Below are 12,820 nucleotides of genomic sequence, written 5' to 3'. Positions count from 1 at the left end.
CTTTTTTAAATTATTAATTCACTATTTCTCTGCGTCAATGCAGCTGTAGGATTGTTTATACTATAGGCTATAGAGGCGAATTCGTCTCTCGAATCTACGTCTACCAAAATGGATACCGAATTTTACATCAAGGCTAGGCTGTAATCTATTTTGAGAATAACAGGACATAATTAAAACCAATCTCGTAGTCCTATAGCCTATATCAACAGACGTAATGTAGGCCTATAGGTTATAGCCTATAGCCTACAACAATATTATATGTTTTGTTTATATAATTATGTTATCATAGGACTATGGTGTAATGTTACATCACAGGTAGCCTGCTTTAGGCCTCGAACAGAAATTGGATTTGAGACGCCATATGTGAAAGAACAGTGGAAGCAAAATGATCTCAGGAAGAAATCACACAGTATTCTACAAGGCTGGTCAAATGAAATCACACAAAGTATTTATACAGTATTCTACAAGGCTGGTCAAATGAAATAAAAATGTAACCTAAGCACTTTTCATTTCCATGGATTTCGTCGGTCTTTTAACCACAACCCCGCCTGTGGATTTGCCTGATGAACACGTCAAGGAAGGGCAACATTTAGCCTATAGCCTACACTTAAATGTAAAAAATACTAAAGACTATATCAATTATTCGTTTAATAACAGGTCTTACAAATAATCACTTGTTGTCAATGTTGTTTTTTAGTGTTATGACGCAAAACTTTTGGGTCTCCAAATCAGCACCGTCCACGGACAGCAGTGCAGGCTAACATTCAGCACCATGGAGAGCGTCTAGAAGCCATTGGGCTACCCGGCTATACAGCATTCCATTTCCAGGGTCAAATCAATGAATCTACAATTCAGAGAGAAACAGCGAGAGAGAGGAAAAATCAATGATTTGAAGGGTGGCCCCTAAATCCGCCCATGCACCCACCCCCCTGGCCCGCACCGGCCGCACGCACGCACAAACATTATATTAGTAATACGACCTACAACGAAGTTTTCAAGCTTGAAAATGGCGTAGCCTATATCCTATTTGTTTGTAGGCCTATATATGACGGATTCATGGTATGACTCACCCGTATACATATAACACTGTCTATGGACTCACCAGCCATCCTCGTTGGCGTTGCCTTCCCCTGTCTGTGAGATGGAGAACTGCAGAATTGCAAACAGTGCTGATGGTTAGGCAACCTGACAGCATGATTAGAAGTAGTATTGATTCCCCCCCCCCCCCTCTCCTGTCTAGTGGAAATAAGAAATCGGGGACATCATTGACACTGAATAATGCCCTTTGGGTTTGCAGAAAATATACGCCTGCATAAATCATAATTAATTCTCAGTCTGAGAAAGTGGACAAAAATATTGACCATCATGGTTAAAGGTCACTATTATGTTCGAGTTCATGATGACCCATGTGCATGAGTTAAGGGCTATTAATCCAGAGAAGAGTTTGCAATCTTGCAATTATGCAAATAAAACCAGGCAGACTGGAGGCATCACTGATATTGGGTATATAGCCTGCATGTGCATAGCCTACTTATTTGGTGTGGTGCGTCCAACTGCATAAGGCTGGGGTGGATGAAGGTTTTCTATTGCCTATAATATGACCCAGTGTGTGTCTTAATTTTGCTCCGTTCTCGTCCTCGATGTTCCTCTGCAGGGACCCACACTCTGCAGCTCTTTGTTACCTTGCCATCTGCAGCCATTTCAGACTGTCCTATAAGGCCTTGGCATGCACAGACACACACACACACACACACACACACACACACACACACACACACACACACACACACACACACACACACACACACACACACACACACACACACACAGCAATAATTGGTTTCTCTGGCCCATTTCTGTTGAATCAATAATTCTCGACTTCCATCGGCAGCTGAAGGGGACAAAACAAACGCTCGACAGACAGATCATCACACCAACCATTTCCAGATGGGTGCCTACCTCCCCTCGTGGCGGTATGTGACCGTCGCCTGTCTCCATCCACCATTTTATCGTACATTATCCAGTGCACGGATATAAAAGGGCTCCAGTTGAGAGCCCCTGAAGCGTGAACGCAGAGCTAAATGCTGATACTAGCATGGGTGGTTAAGCTCTCTGAATACCAGTCAACGTAGGCTATAGAACACAGGTCGAGTACGTTGGTCGAGGTGGACGACATTCATTTAGAATTTGTGATGCACAGCCGCTGATTGATTTTTGTGATATGAAAAATACATGAATTAATGTATGAACTACCCATCCTATGAAAAAGTGACACTTAAAAAGAAAGTTATAGTAGGCTAGCTAGGCCTACAAAATATATCTAAAGCAAATTATAGAAGGGTATATGCAAAGCACATTTCTTAATGATTGCATGTGCAACTTCTGTATATGGGCTAGGGTGAGTGATAATTTATTAATTTTACAACGGTGATTTGATTTAGGCATACATTAATATTGCTGCAAAAATAAAGAAATTTCATCAAAAGTTAATTTGGCCTATGTGACAACAATGGGGTTATCGGTTGTCCATCTGCATTAATCATGTCCCTTCCTGCAACAGCTATGGAAAGAATTGGGGGACCACTGGTACATATACAGTAAGTTAAATCACATTTCCCTCATTTTGAAGATTGACACTTGTGGCAGTGCAGCACCATAACATTATGGACGATTACACATTACAGGTCCATTCAGTTCATTCAATTTACAAACTCAATTGACAAATGAACAATGAGGATTGTACTGTTTACTGTAGGAAGCAAAATATATAGACAACATATAGGTAAAGAAAAAAAGGCATCAGTCCTTATATTAATCCAGATTGCAAGTTTTATTCCTTCACAACTATATATGAGATGACAATTAAGACTGTACAAAAACAAAAACGAGCACAGTGGGGCAAAGAAACCTGAGGCACATGAGCTCACCCACTAAACAAAAGGCATGGTTAATGACTCTTGGGTTTGAGTGTTAAGACAACCTGTAATTAATTTCATGTTTCTATCAATTCAACAGTTACGCTAGAACTGGTCAAAATGGTTCAGAAATACGTTTTGTTCATTTGAATGCTTGCCTGACCACTCTATTCCACTATCTTGTCTTGCTGGACATTTTAAATAAAAAAGGTGCACAATCAGCGTTTCTCCCAACATGCTTTTAAGCTGTTTTTGTCAGTTAGTGCAAATGATGGTGAGAATGGGAGTGTAGGGGGGATGGTAGACAACATGGCTCAGATTAAAGTGAACACATTCAATGAGATGAGATCATATTACACTGTTGCAGTGACAGTGACCCTGCCAGTGTCTGACGTAGAGATAACAGCTTATATTTATCATGTTTAGTTAGTTTAATAACATAACAGGGCTGATCATCGTTGACACATACACATACATTATGCAACATACAAACACTACGTAAACAGTAAACACTCATACGTACAACAGTATGCAAAATTTCAGACACACAGGTGACAAACACTCACACATAACCTCCATCTGTCCATCACTGGTTCTTGTCGTGGTTGAAAGCCAGATTGGCAGCTTGACAGGGAACAAAAACAAGGACGGAAGACCGTTATTATCAGAAAGCAGTATGAAGGTCATAATACAAATAGCAGTGCTTAATTTGTGCCGGAGCTTGTCTCCCGCCTGAGCTCTGCTACCTATAGATGGACTCCGGTACCTCTAGGGGGCGTACCGCCACCCCAAATGCACATACAATATACAATACGTTGGTATTATTATTTTTAGTTTCATTTTCAAGTCAACTAGGCTTCTTCCTGGTCATAGCTACTTCTATTTCCAGTATGATTCCAAAATATAAACGGTTACAAACAAAAAAACACCCTTATTTTGAAATGCGCGCCCACTTTGAGAGGAAATAGGGTGCTATGGGTCAAAAAGATAATAATAATACAAAGAAATCACACCTGTGTGAAGTGAGGGGCGCTATGCCGATTTGCTCAGACACATCTGATGTAAATTCTCCATTCACTGTCTTTGTGTAGGATGAAAATAGCCGATTTGCTCGTTCATATATTACGTAAATTCTCCATTCATTGTCAACGAGAATTTAATGTTTGTATAAGACGAAAATCTACACTAATAGCTGAATATAGGAGGGGCTAGCGGCCCTCAAAAAAACAAATTTTGTGCGTGCACATGCGTGTGAACTGAAGCACATGCACTCTGGCACCTAATAATTTACAAATTAAGCACTGGGTAAAAGAGATATATATCCATTATCCGGTATATAAATATGTTTGGTTTTGTGTGTGTGTGTGTGTGAGTGTGTGTCCCAGTGTCTCACCCTCTTTGGTGACATTCTCTGCGAGGCCCTTGGCCTTCCCAGTCAAATCATGCACCACGCTATCCATGGTGGCCTGGTGCTTCAGGAAGAAAGGTCTCACCACACGTGCGTATATAATGGCCGAGCCATTCCATGACACTGGAGCCATGCACCACAGCAGGAACATACACTGAGAAGACGAGTAACGAGAAACGAAATTCAATAAAGTTGGAAAGGGAACTGAACACTACTGAACAGTGGTGTAAAGTAACATTTACTTAAGTACAATTTTTTACACCCAAGCGTGGAATGCCCTGACCCCCTCCCTCAAAAAATGCAGATCTAGCTGCCACGATCTACAAGCTCACAATGCGTTGCGGTGCGACGCATTGTGAGCTTGTAGATCTGCTATTTTTTCACAATATTTGTATACGTTTGAAAACTTGAAATGGTTGAAACTTGAAAATGTTGATACTTTAGGTACATTTTGATGACAATACTTTTGTACTTTTACTCAAGTACATATTGAATTCCGGACTTTTACTTGTAATGGAGTAGTTCTACGTTGCAGTATTGATACTTTTACTTAAGTAAAACAATTGAGTAATTTTTTCCACCACTGGAACTGAACAACAACAAACCTGGTTCTTTCCTCCGTGAACTGTACCTTGCCAGCATATAGTAGAAGCATAGAGTTATAAAGTGAACTGTACCTTGCCAGCATATAGTAGAAGCATAGAGTCTGTATTTTGCGTGTCTTAAGTACCAGGTCTTATTCCCTAACTTGAGTAAACTAAAGACCTGGAGGTGTGGTCAATGCTCTTTGGCCACTCAGAATAGCCAAATGGCATTGATCACGCCTCCAGGTCTTTAGTTTACTCAAGTTAGGGAATAAGACCTGGTACTTAAGACACGCAAAATACAGCCCTAAAGTCTAGACTGAGAACCGGGAGCGACAGCCCCGCCCCCTGCTATTCATTTACAATGGAAGTTGCTCAGTGGCGTTTTGAAGCACCCGGAAGACTGCCGGAAGTACCATTCAAGTTGAGAGCGGTCTCAAATTTGAGGTCAGGATTGATGCACGTTACGCACATGACGTCACTGAACATCCGCCCACCTCCATGAATGTGCTGCAGTTCCACTTTTGGCCAGTAGGTCGTGGCAGCTTCAACATTGGTCAGCCCTTCTGGGGGCTTGAGTAGAAGGGGCACCAGGAGAGGAAGATGTACTGTACCTTGCCAGCATAGTAGAAGGGGCACCAGGAGAGGAAGATGTCAGAAAAGTGTTCCACGATGCTGAAGACGCCATACACCACCCAGTATGTCAACCACTGAGTGTCGTCCTCCTTCTTGATGCTCTCAATGGCCTTGATGCTGAGTGTACAAGAGATCAGCCTCAATTATACTTCTGTCAAGCTGTCGCCGTAGCAACGCTGTAGGTCACTGTACACAGAAGGCTGTGTGCCTCTTCAAAAATGTAACTTGTGGTGGATGATTGTGTTTTTCTACTAGTATCACTTCATGTCCTCCTTTGTGTTTCCGGTGCCAATTGTTAATAGATTGTTTAGCGCTTCATTTGCAAAGCAATTTTCAATGTAAACCTTCACTTACTTTAGTCATGACTCATCATCAATGTTACTTCTGTCTCACAAAGTGAATGTGAGAGAATATAAACATTTTAAATAGATGCACAACACTGCCATCTAGTGTTGCAGCAGCTCTACAGCAGCAGAGACTAGCAATAATTAGTTTCTCAAGCCAGACAAGTGGTACAAAGGAAGCTGTCATCGTTTGTCATTTCTATTCTCCAAGATATGTTTTAAAATATCCTTAAAATCGCTATTTTGACATTTAAATTCCCGCTAGGCAGTAAGCTTTATATGCTTTGACAAATTTGATTTACAGTAGACAATTATTTCCGCGACTGCAATGACGGAAGGTGTAAGACAGTGGATGGTGTGAGTCAACCATCCATCTATTCTAGAGAGAAAGCAACAATATACATTTTTAAATAGTAGCACTAAATGTTTAATGAAAAGACTCAACATAGGGTGTTATACAACAGAAATTGTGATATGAAATAAATCACACTTGTGTGAAGTGAGGGGCAGCTACATCACATTCCGTGCTCAGCCAATCACTTTTGGCATCACTGTACTTTGCTTATGTACTTTGCTCAGCCAATCAAATCATTGCTATGGGGTGATCAGCCAATCAAATCATCGTGTTTGTGTTCACACAAACACGATGAAAAGTTTTATTTTAGCCACAGCTGTGTAGTCCCATCACTGGCTGTTGTGATTGTGTTCAAACAATCGACAATCTGTGAATTTGTCATATTTGCAAGTGCAATTTCTGCAAATTTCTGCTAAATCAAAAGAAAATATGCTTTTATCAAACCAAAAATAATTCATACATACGAGAAGTAGGCTGGATAGACGAAGCCAATTAGGTTGCAGAGGAGTGACGCTCCATACCCAAAGAGAAGATACAGCCCAATGAGAGTCACAATAGCTAGAAACAGAAAGGAAAAATCAAAAAGAGGAACCATGTCAGTGTCAAAAGAGAGGGAGGAACAATGGCAGTCATTCTCCATATTTGACATATGAGTGTCGTGCCTGTCACAGACATGTGCAGTTGCTGCAGGCCCTTTATTGGGCCACCTCAGCATCACATTCTCATTCACATGAGTCACTTCATCCAATCACACAGTGATTCCATCTTCATACCAGCTATTTAAACTGGAAGTTTGCACTGCTCATCCTGCTTGCTTGCTTGCTGCTGCACACTGATACATACTGCTTAAAGCTTTGCTGCTCACCCTCCTCCACCCCAGCTACCACCTGTCGTTTTGGATCTGCTGTTTAGGTACGGGGATTCGGAATCCCTATGGTTGGGACTGATGCACTTGATCAGAGTACCTAAAAAGCAGATCCAATTCATCGCCAAACCATAATAAATATATTGCTCATTTTATATTCAATAAATATATATTTCATCCATTCATGAGTTGTTCTGACTGAAACATAGTTTGTGTCAGACTACTTGGCAGTTAACACTATTGGTTTCCCACAAATTCCCAGCTGTAGTCTCTGACTACAAGGTTAAAATAAAAACAGTACTCCCTGACACAGGAGCTCTAAAATCCCATCGTGTTTGCTTTAGTTGTTAATTAATAACTTGGTTGATCTTGATCAACAGGGTAAGCTTAAGTATGTTACTTCTGCTTTCTCCAGCTACTATCACACCCCCAACCACACATAATGCACATGCACACACGGATATGAATTTAGGCATGTGCTCATGTATTCACTAATACGCACAATGTACACACACAATCTCAAAGTACCACAATTGCATTTATCCTTTTGACTATTTAGTGAGGCTGCACACAGACATATTTTATGTATGTAATAATTTGATATTGTCAATAAAGAACAACTATCAATCAATCAATCAATCAGTTGAGATCTACTGCATTAGAGCATGTCAGAGAACAGGATGTCAGGTTACAGAGTAAGTTAGGAGCTTAAGGAGGTGAACTACAAGACAAACTCATACACTGATATTCAAATTCATTGGCTGGAGGTGATTAACTGCATACATTCTTCCGAGATAGCCTTATTTAACATCATTGCGGTAATTTAACTTAAATTGTTAAAATAATTCCCTGTGTATATGCTGCATGGAAATTCCTATAGCTACATAGTGTGGTCATGTGAAATATTCTTGCGTAGACATCAAGTAAGTGAAACATTCCACATATTGGCTATTCAGCATAAACCTTGAGGGAGGCAAGAGAGTAAAGGTTCAGCCTATATGGCTACCCCACCACAGAAGCTACAGTATGGCTATAAGACCCTGTGGTTACCGCAACAGAACCTGTGGTTACTCCAACAGAACCTAAGGTTACCATCCCACAACCTATGGCTACGGCCACAGATCCATCCATTCCAAACCTTGATAATACACCTACAGGTCAGGTATAGAGTCTAACAATATTAGCGCTGTAGCCAGTTCCTTGAAAACAGCCTAACCAGATGTCTTATTCATGTCATTTTCATTAAAAATCCACTTCTGTTATGAACGGGAGATATAGGTGAAACGGGGAGAGGGGGTAACATTAAAACAATGGTAATATGCAGAGATTTTGAAAAAGTCTGCATGACCAAAGTCCAGCTATTTAACACTATTTACACACAAAAGCACAAAAGTAAAATACAGCTGCACAGCCCTCATGCAGTATCTAACATGGCCCTTTCAATCTCATCTGCTTTCATATTCAAATTATTATGTGAAATCGTTCACCAATGGTGACAGAGGAACTGGTAGGACAGGATGTGGGCATACACAGCTGTCGACAGAACCTGACACTGAAGGGAAGCTGTTTGCATAGGGAAATCATCATCTGAGGCTTTTTAAATACAACCCTTTTTAGCAACCTATCAAATGAAAAGCACACATCTCAACATGTACTAGCCATTCTGGCTATACCCTCTCAAAACATTCTCCAGCTATGACGCAATTGGACTTCAAAACAACAGTTACCAGGACATAAGCCAGAGTATGGTAGTAGTGGAACAATTATCATGGGGTTATCAATGGGTTACTTTTGAGTACAGTTGCAAGTATAGTAGTATACCCTAGGTACTTTATGTAAAGCAGGCCTTGGCTTCATAAAATGTGAGTCACCATGACTACTATCACATGATATCAGCATACATTTAACCTAGGACAGGAGAAAACTGATAAAAGATTCACTTTTTGCAGCAAGACCAACTGAGAATATATGAACATTGAAAATCAGGTCACTGAAATTTACACTTACACTAGGGAATGGGATGCACAATATTGACATGTTTGCCACTATTCAATATATTTAATTGCATGGTCAAATCAATCAACAATACAAGTTTCCATTGTTGTTGACCTTACACCTTTCATACAGTAACTGTCATACTGGCTACCAGTGCAAAAATGTATTAGGCCTAGTGATGGGCTGAGGACACTCAGGACAGCTAGTGGATTCGAGTGTTATCAACCCATATCAACCAGTAGGTTACTCATCAAGCCCATTTAATGGAGCCAGTAGGCTCTACTGGAGCAGAGATGTTGTCAGCCATTGTAGTAGAGCCTACTTTCTCCATTGCATCATGGTCTTGATAAATAACCTACTGTTTTTTCCCCTTCATTTGCCTGTTGCTAGTCACGGCTGCCAGTTCCAACCTGATGTTGTGTGGGAGTTCTGACTGCTCCAGAGTCCAGACCGTACTGAATAACTGCTAGATTGTATAATGTCTTGAGTCTATAGGACTGAAGTCTAAGAAATACAGGTGATCGATGTGTCGTCTCCTCCAAAGAGGAGTAGCCTATATGATCTCCCACCATGCAACAGCACATCTTAGACATTCTTGTACTCAACCTTCTTCCAGGAGGTGGTCTCTGGACTGAATCTCCACATTGAAGCCCTGAATAGGTTTCCAGCAACCAATTATGTACAGGCTACAGCCATTGTAGGTAAAGGCTGAATGAAATGAGCGTCGTTCTAGAAGAAGCTGTGTAGAAGGTGTGTTCAGCCAAGGGTTTGGTCTTTATGTCAAACAAACACTCTGATGGTGTTGTAGTACCATCCCCCAAATTTAAACATCTTTGTCCCGAGTGTAATATGTTACTTATTACATATTACTCAATGTGCCCATATAATCATGTCATCATGTGCTATATCTTGCACGTATTTGCCATTTTTACTATATATATATATATATATATATATATTAGTGATGCACCGAATATTCGGCCGCAGAAAAATTTCGGCAGAAAATGGCTAAATATGCATTTTCTGCCTATTCGGTTTCGGCCCAAATAGGCAGAAAATACATCACCGAATAGTGTATGCAATTAATGCATTCAAAGAGCTGAATAAATGTTTTATGGATCCATAATAGTGATTATTATTTATGTTAAGTTTTGCCATAACCATAACATAACATTTGTAGAATCAAACTCAGGTTAATGGGTTAAGTGAGGATACTAAAACAGCGATATTCAGTTACACTTCATACCAATGATACTGTGCGGGTGTAGGTATGTTAAGTGTAACCACTTTCAACATGGCATTATAGGCAAAAGCTTTCTAAATCTTTCAAATTTTCCAAACATCTATTTGTTGTACAACAAAGTATATAGTGCTTAAGTGGCATTCTGGACTAGACCTGTCTGGCTGGAAACATTGTGGTTGCAAGGACTGCATTTCTGACCTTTCAGATACAGGACTGTGTCACAGTCATTACCCAGTGATTGAGAGATTATTTATTCTTTACTTACTCTGTATAAACATACTATTTTAACTAGTGATGCCCCAAATATTCAGCCGCAGAAAATGTTGGCTAAATGGCAAAAAATTCATTTTCGGCCATAACCATTTATTTTGCCATAAATCAGGTAGCTTTAAAGTACGGCCATGACAGCAATGGTAGGAAAAAATATGTATAATATTAATCATATTCGGTATTCGGCCAACTGTTTCCTATATTCGGTTTCGGCCAAGAATTTCAATTTCGGTATATATATATATATATATACACACACACACACACACACACACACACACACACACACACACACACACACACACACACACACACACACACACACACACACATTATTATACAGTATACTGTATATCAGTTAAGTCCGTGGACCATGGTTTTAGAAACAGTATTCCATAGCAAGTATTACGAAAGCCCATATCCCATTGCAACACAACAGTGGTCCCCAGGTTGATTCTTAGTCAAGGTGGTGGTCCCTGGTTCACAATCAGTTGAAAACCCCTGCTGTAGACTGTAACACACGGTTACCCTTATTTCTTTCTTGTCTTACTTGACTTATTCCTGTAGGCTCCTAGGTGGAACATAGGGCCGCAATCATACCCCGCCATTCAGAGAGGGAGGGAAATACTAAATTAACTACATTAACACATTTCGCGGGGGCGAGTTGCTAAAGGGGCGAGTCGTCTGGTATTCCACAGAATATCACGGTTGGTGTTTAACTTCCACATAAGTTTGAATAAAAAAAAGAAAAAGAAAACAGATTGGTAACAGTGCTGGTGTGGGAAACATTGCAACTGATACATGCAAAGGGGCAACTGTGTGGGTAAATTATGATCCCAGAACAATGGCTTTGAAGGCCACCAATGCTTGTTGAAATGTCCAGAAAGTCTTGAAGAAAATAATGAGAAGGCATTGAGAAAAGAAGCTTGCCTGTGACGGTAATACACATGTCATGTATATTAACAGAGCAATGAAAAGCACTACACTGAAAGGGACACACACACCAGTCATTCTAGAATCTTCCTCCATTTGAGCTTTGCACTATATATTTCAGGACATGTTAAAAATATACCCATGCACTGCAGACAGACCAGCTGTTGGCACAGGGAACTCAAACTAGTTATATCATCCATAATATTCTGATGTGCACTGCATAGTCAAAGCATATAGCAGCAGGTGACTGCAGTCTTCTGAATAGCCTATCCTTATGAACTTTGACATTAAGTAGCAATGGGGTCATAAAAATGAGCCAGCAAACTGAGCAAAGTGGCAGTTATAAAACCAACAGAGAACGGGAGTCTGCGAGTCTGCTAAAGTATAGCCTACTTCTGTTGCAACTTGCAACTATACTTATTTGCCACAATTAGTGTGCATTAGTGTGCAACTTATCATATAATACTGTACATGGTAAACAAGAATCAAGATAACCCACTGTAGCTTTGGGGGTGGGGGGGGAATGTGCTGAACTCAACTGGCTATCCAGAATATTGCATAACGTGGCTGGCTGGACTATGACAACTCTATAGCCTTGTTACAAGACTGTCGTGACAGTGTCGTCTATCCAAGGCTATGACAACTCATGTCAGAGACAAGTAAAAAGTCCTATATGTAAAAGTAAATGAAACATATTGTATCCGCGCTTTGCTATCTTAGAATTAACTCACCCGATGCAATGTATTGTTTCTGAACTCCAGTTTTCTGTTCCAGCGTGTTTAACAGATCTGTCGCGAAGTTTTTCTCATTCAGAAAGGCTTCGTAACGGTCTTTCACTTGATTCAACATCTTCGGGTCTCGTCGAACCTGCGTGTACTTAAAAAAACAAATGTTTTATGAAGATAAAAGTCCCACAACATGCAATGTGTGTGTAGCTTTGCATAAACTGTAGCTTTGCATATAACAGATTAAAACCTTTAGATAAAGTTGCCCGAAAGCGATGCTGGCCGCGGAGTCGCCTTCTGGTTTGGGAGGAGTTGAGAATAGGCTACTTTAAGGGACCAATCAGCTGGCCGTGCTTGATTCCTATTCGGGCCAAATGGCTCTGATTCCCATAGCTCGTCGGAACAGCCAGTCGTGCCGTGATTGGCTATTAAGCCTACAACGATAGTATCCTGTTTTAGGAGGATGAATAGTAATATTAATTTAAGTACAGTAACATATAATTGAACATATCATTTCTTAAATATGATAATATTCATACCCGCTTCT

At 40.4% G+C, this 12,820-nt stretch overlaps 1 protein-coding gene across 2 annotated transcripts; it reads right to left on the bottom strand.

The window, feature by feature from the left end:
* Positions 1-2,815: 2,815 nt before the first annotated feature.
* Positions 2,816-12,636, bottom strand: LOC308329257 (receptor expression-enhancing protein 6). 2 transcript variants are annotated; one of them, XM_080783470.1, is made up of 6 exons: positions 12,524-12,636; positions 12,280-12,415; positions 6,707-6,800; positions 5,522-5,660; positions 4,309-4,477; positions 2,816-3,539 (listed from the first exon to the last, which is right to left on the bottom strand). In XM_080783470.1, exons 2-6 carry the CDS (start codon positions 12,395-12,397, stop codon positions 3,502-3,504), a joined length of 558 nt encoding a protein of 185 aa, XP_080639596.1. In that variant the 5' UTR covers positions 12,398-12,415; positions 12,524-12,636; the 3' UTR covers positions 2,816-3,501. The 2 variants fall into 2 exon arrangements, with proteins under 2 accessions (XP_080639596.1, XP_080639595.1); XM_080783469.1 differs by having other exon boundaries at positions 12,280-12,424; positions 12,524-12,594.
* Positions 12,637-12,820: the final 184 nt, after the last annotated feature.

This window comes from Protomyctophum bolini (genome assembly GCF_963924005.1).
Source record: "Protomyctophum bolini genome assembly, chromosome: 15".
Classification (NCBI taxonomy): domain Eukaryota; kingdom Metazoa; phylum Chordata; class Actinopteri; order Myctophiformes; family Myctophidae; genus Protomyctophum; species Protomyctophum bolini.
The sequence above is the reverse complement of the archived record's forward strand: the minus strand, read 5'-3'. Positions and strand labels throughout refer to the sequence as shown.

Coding starts and splice junctions, on each gene's coding strand:
- LOC308329257 (XM_080783470.1), bottom strand. CDS start 12,397: ATGTTGAATCAAGTGAAAGACCGTTACGAAGCCTTTCTGAATGAGAAA. Junction 5,661..6,706: donor GTCTATCCAGCCTACTTCTC/GTATGTATGAAT, acceptor TTGTACACTCAG/CATCAAGGCCATTGAGAGCA. Junction 3,540..4,308: donor AGAGAATGTCACCAAAGAGG/GTGAGACACTGG, acceptor TTCCCTGTCAAG/CTGCCAATCTGGCTTTCAAC.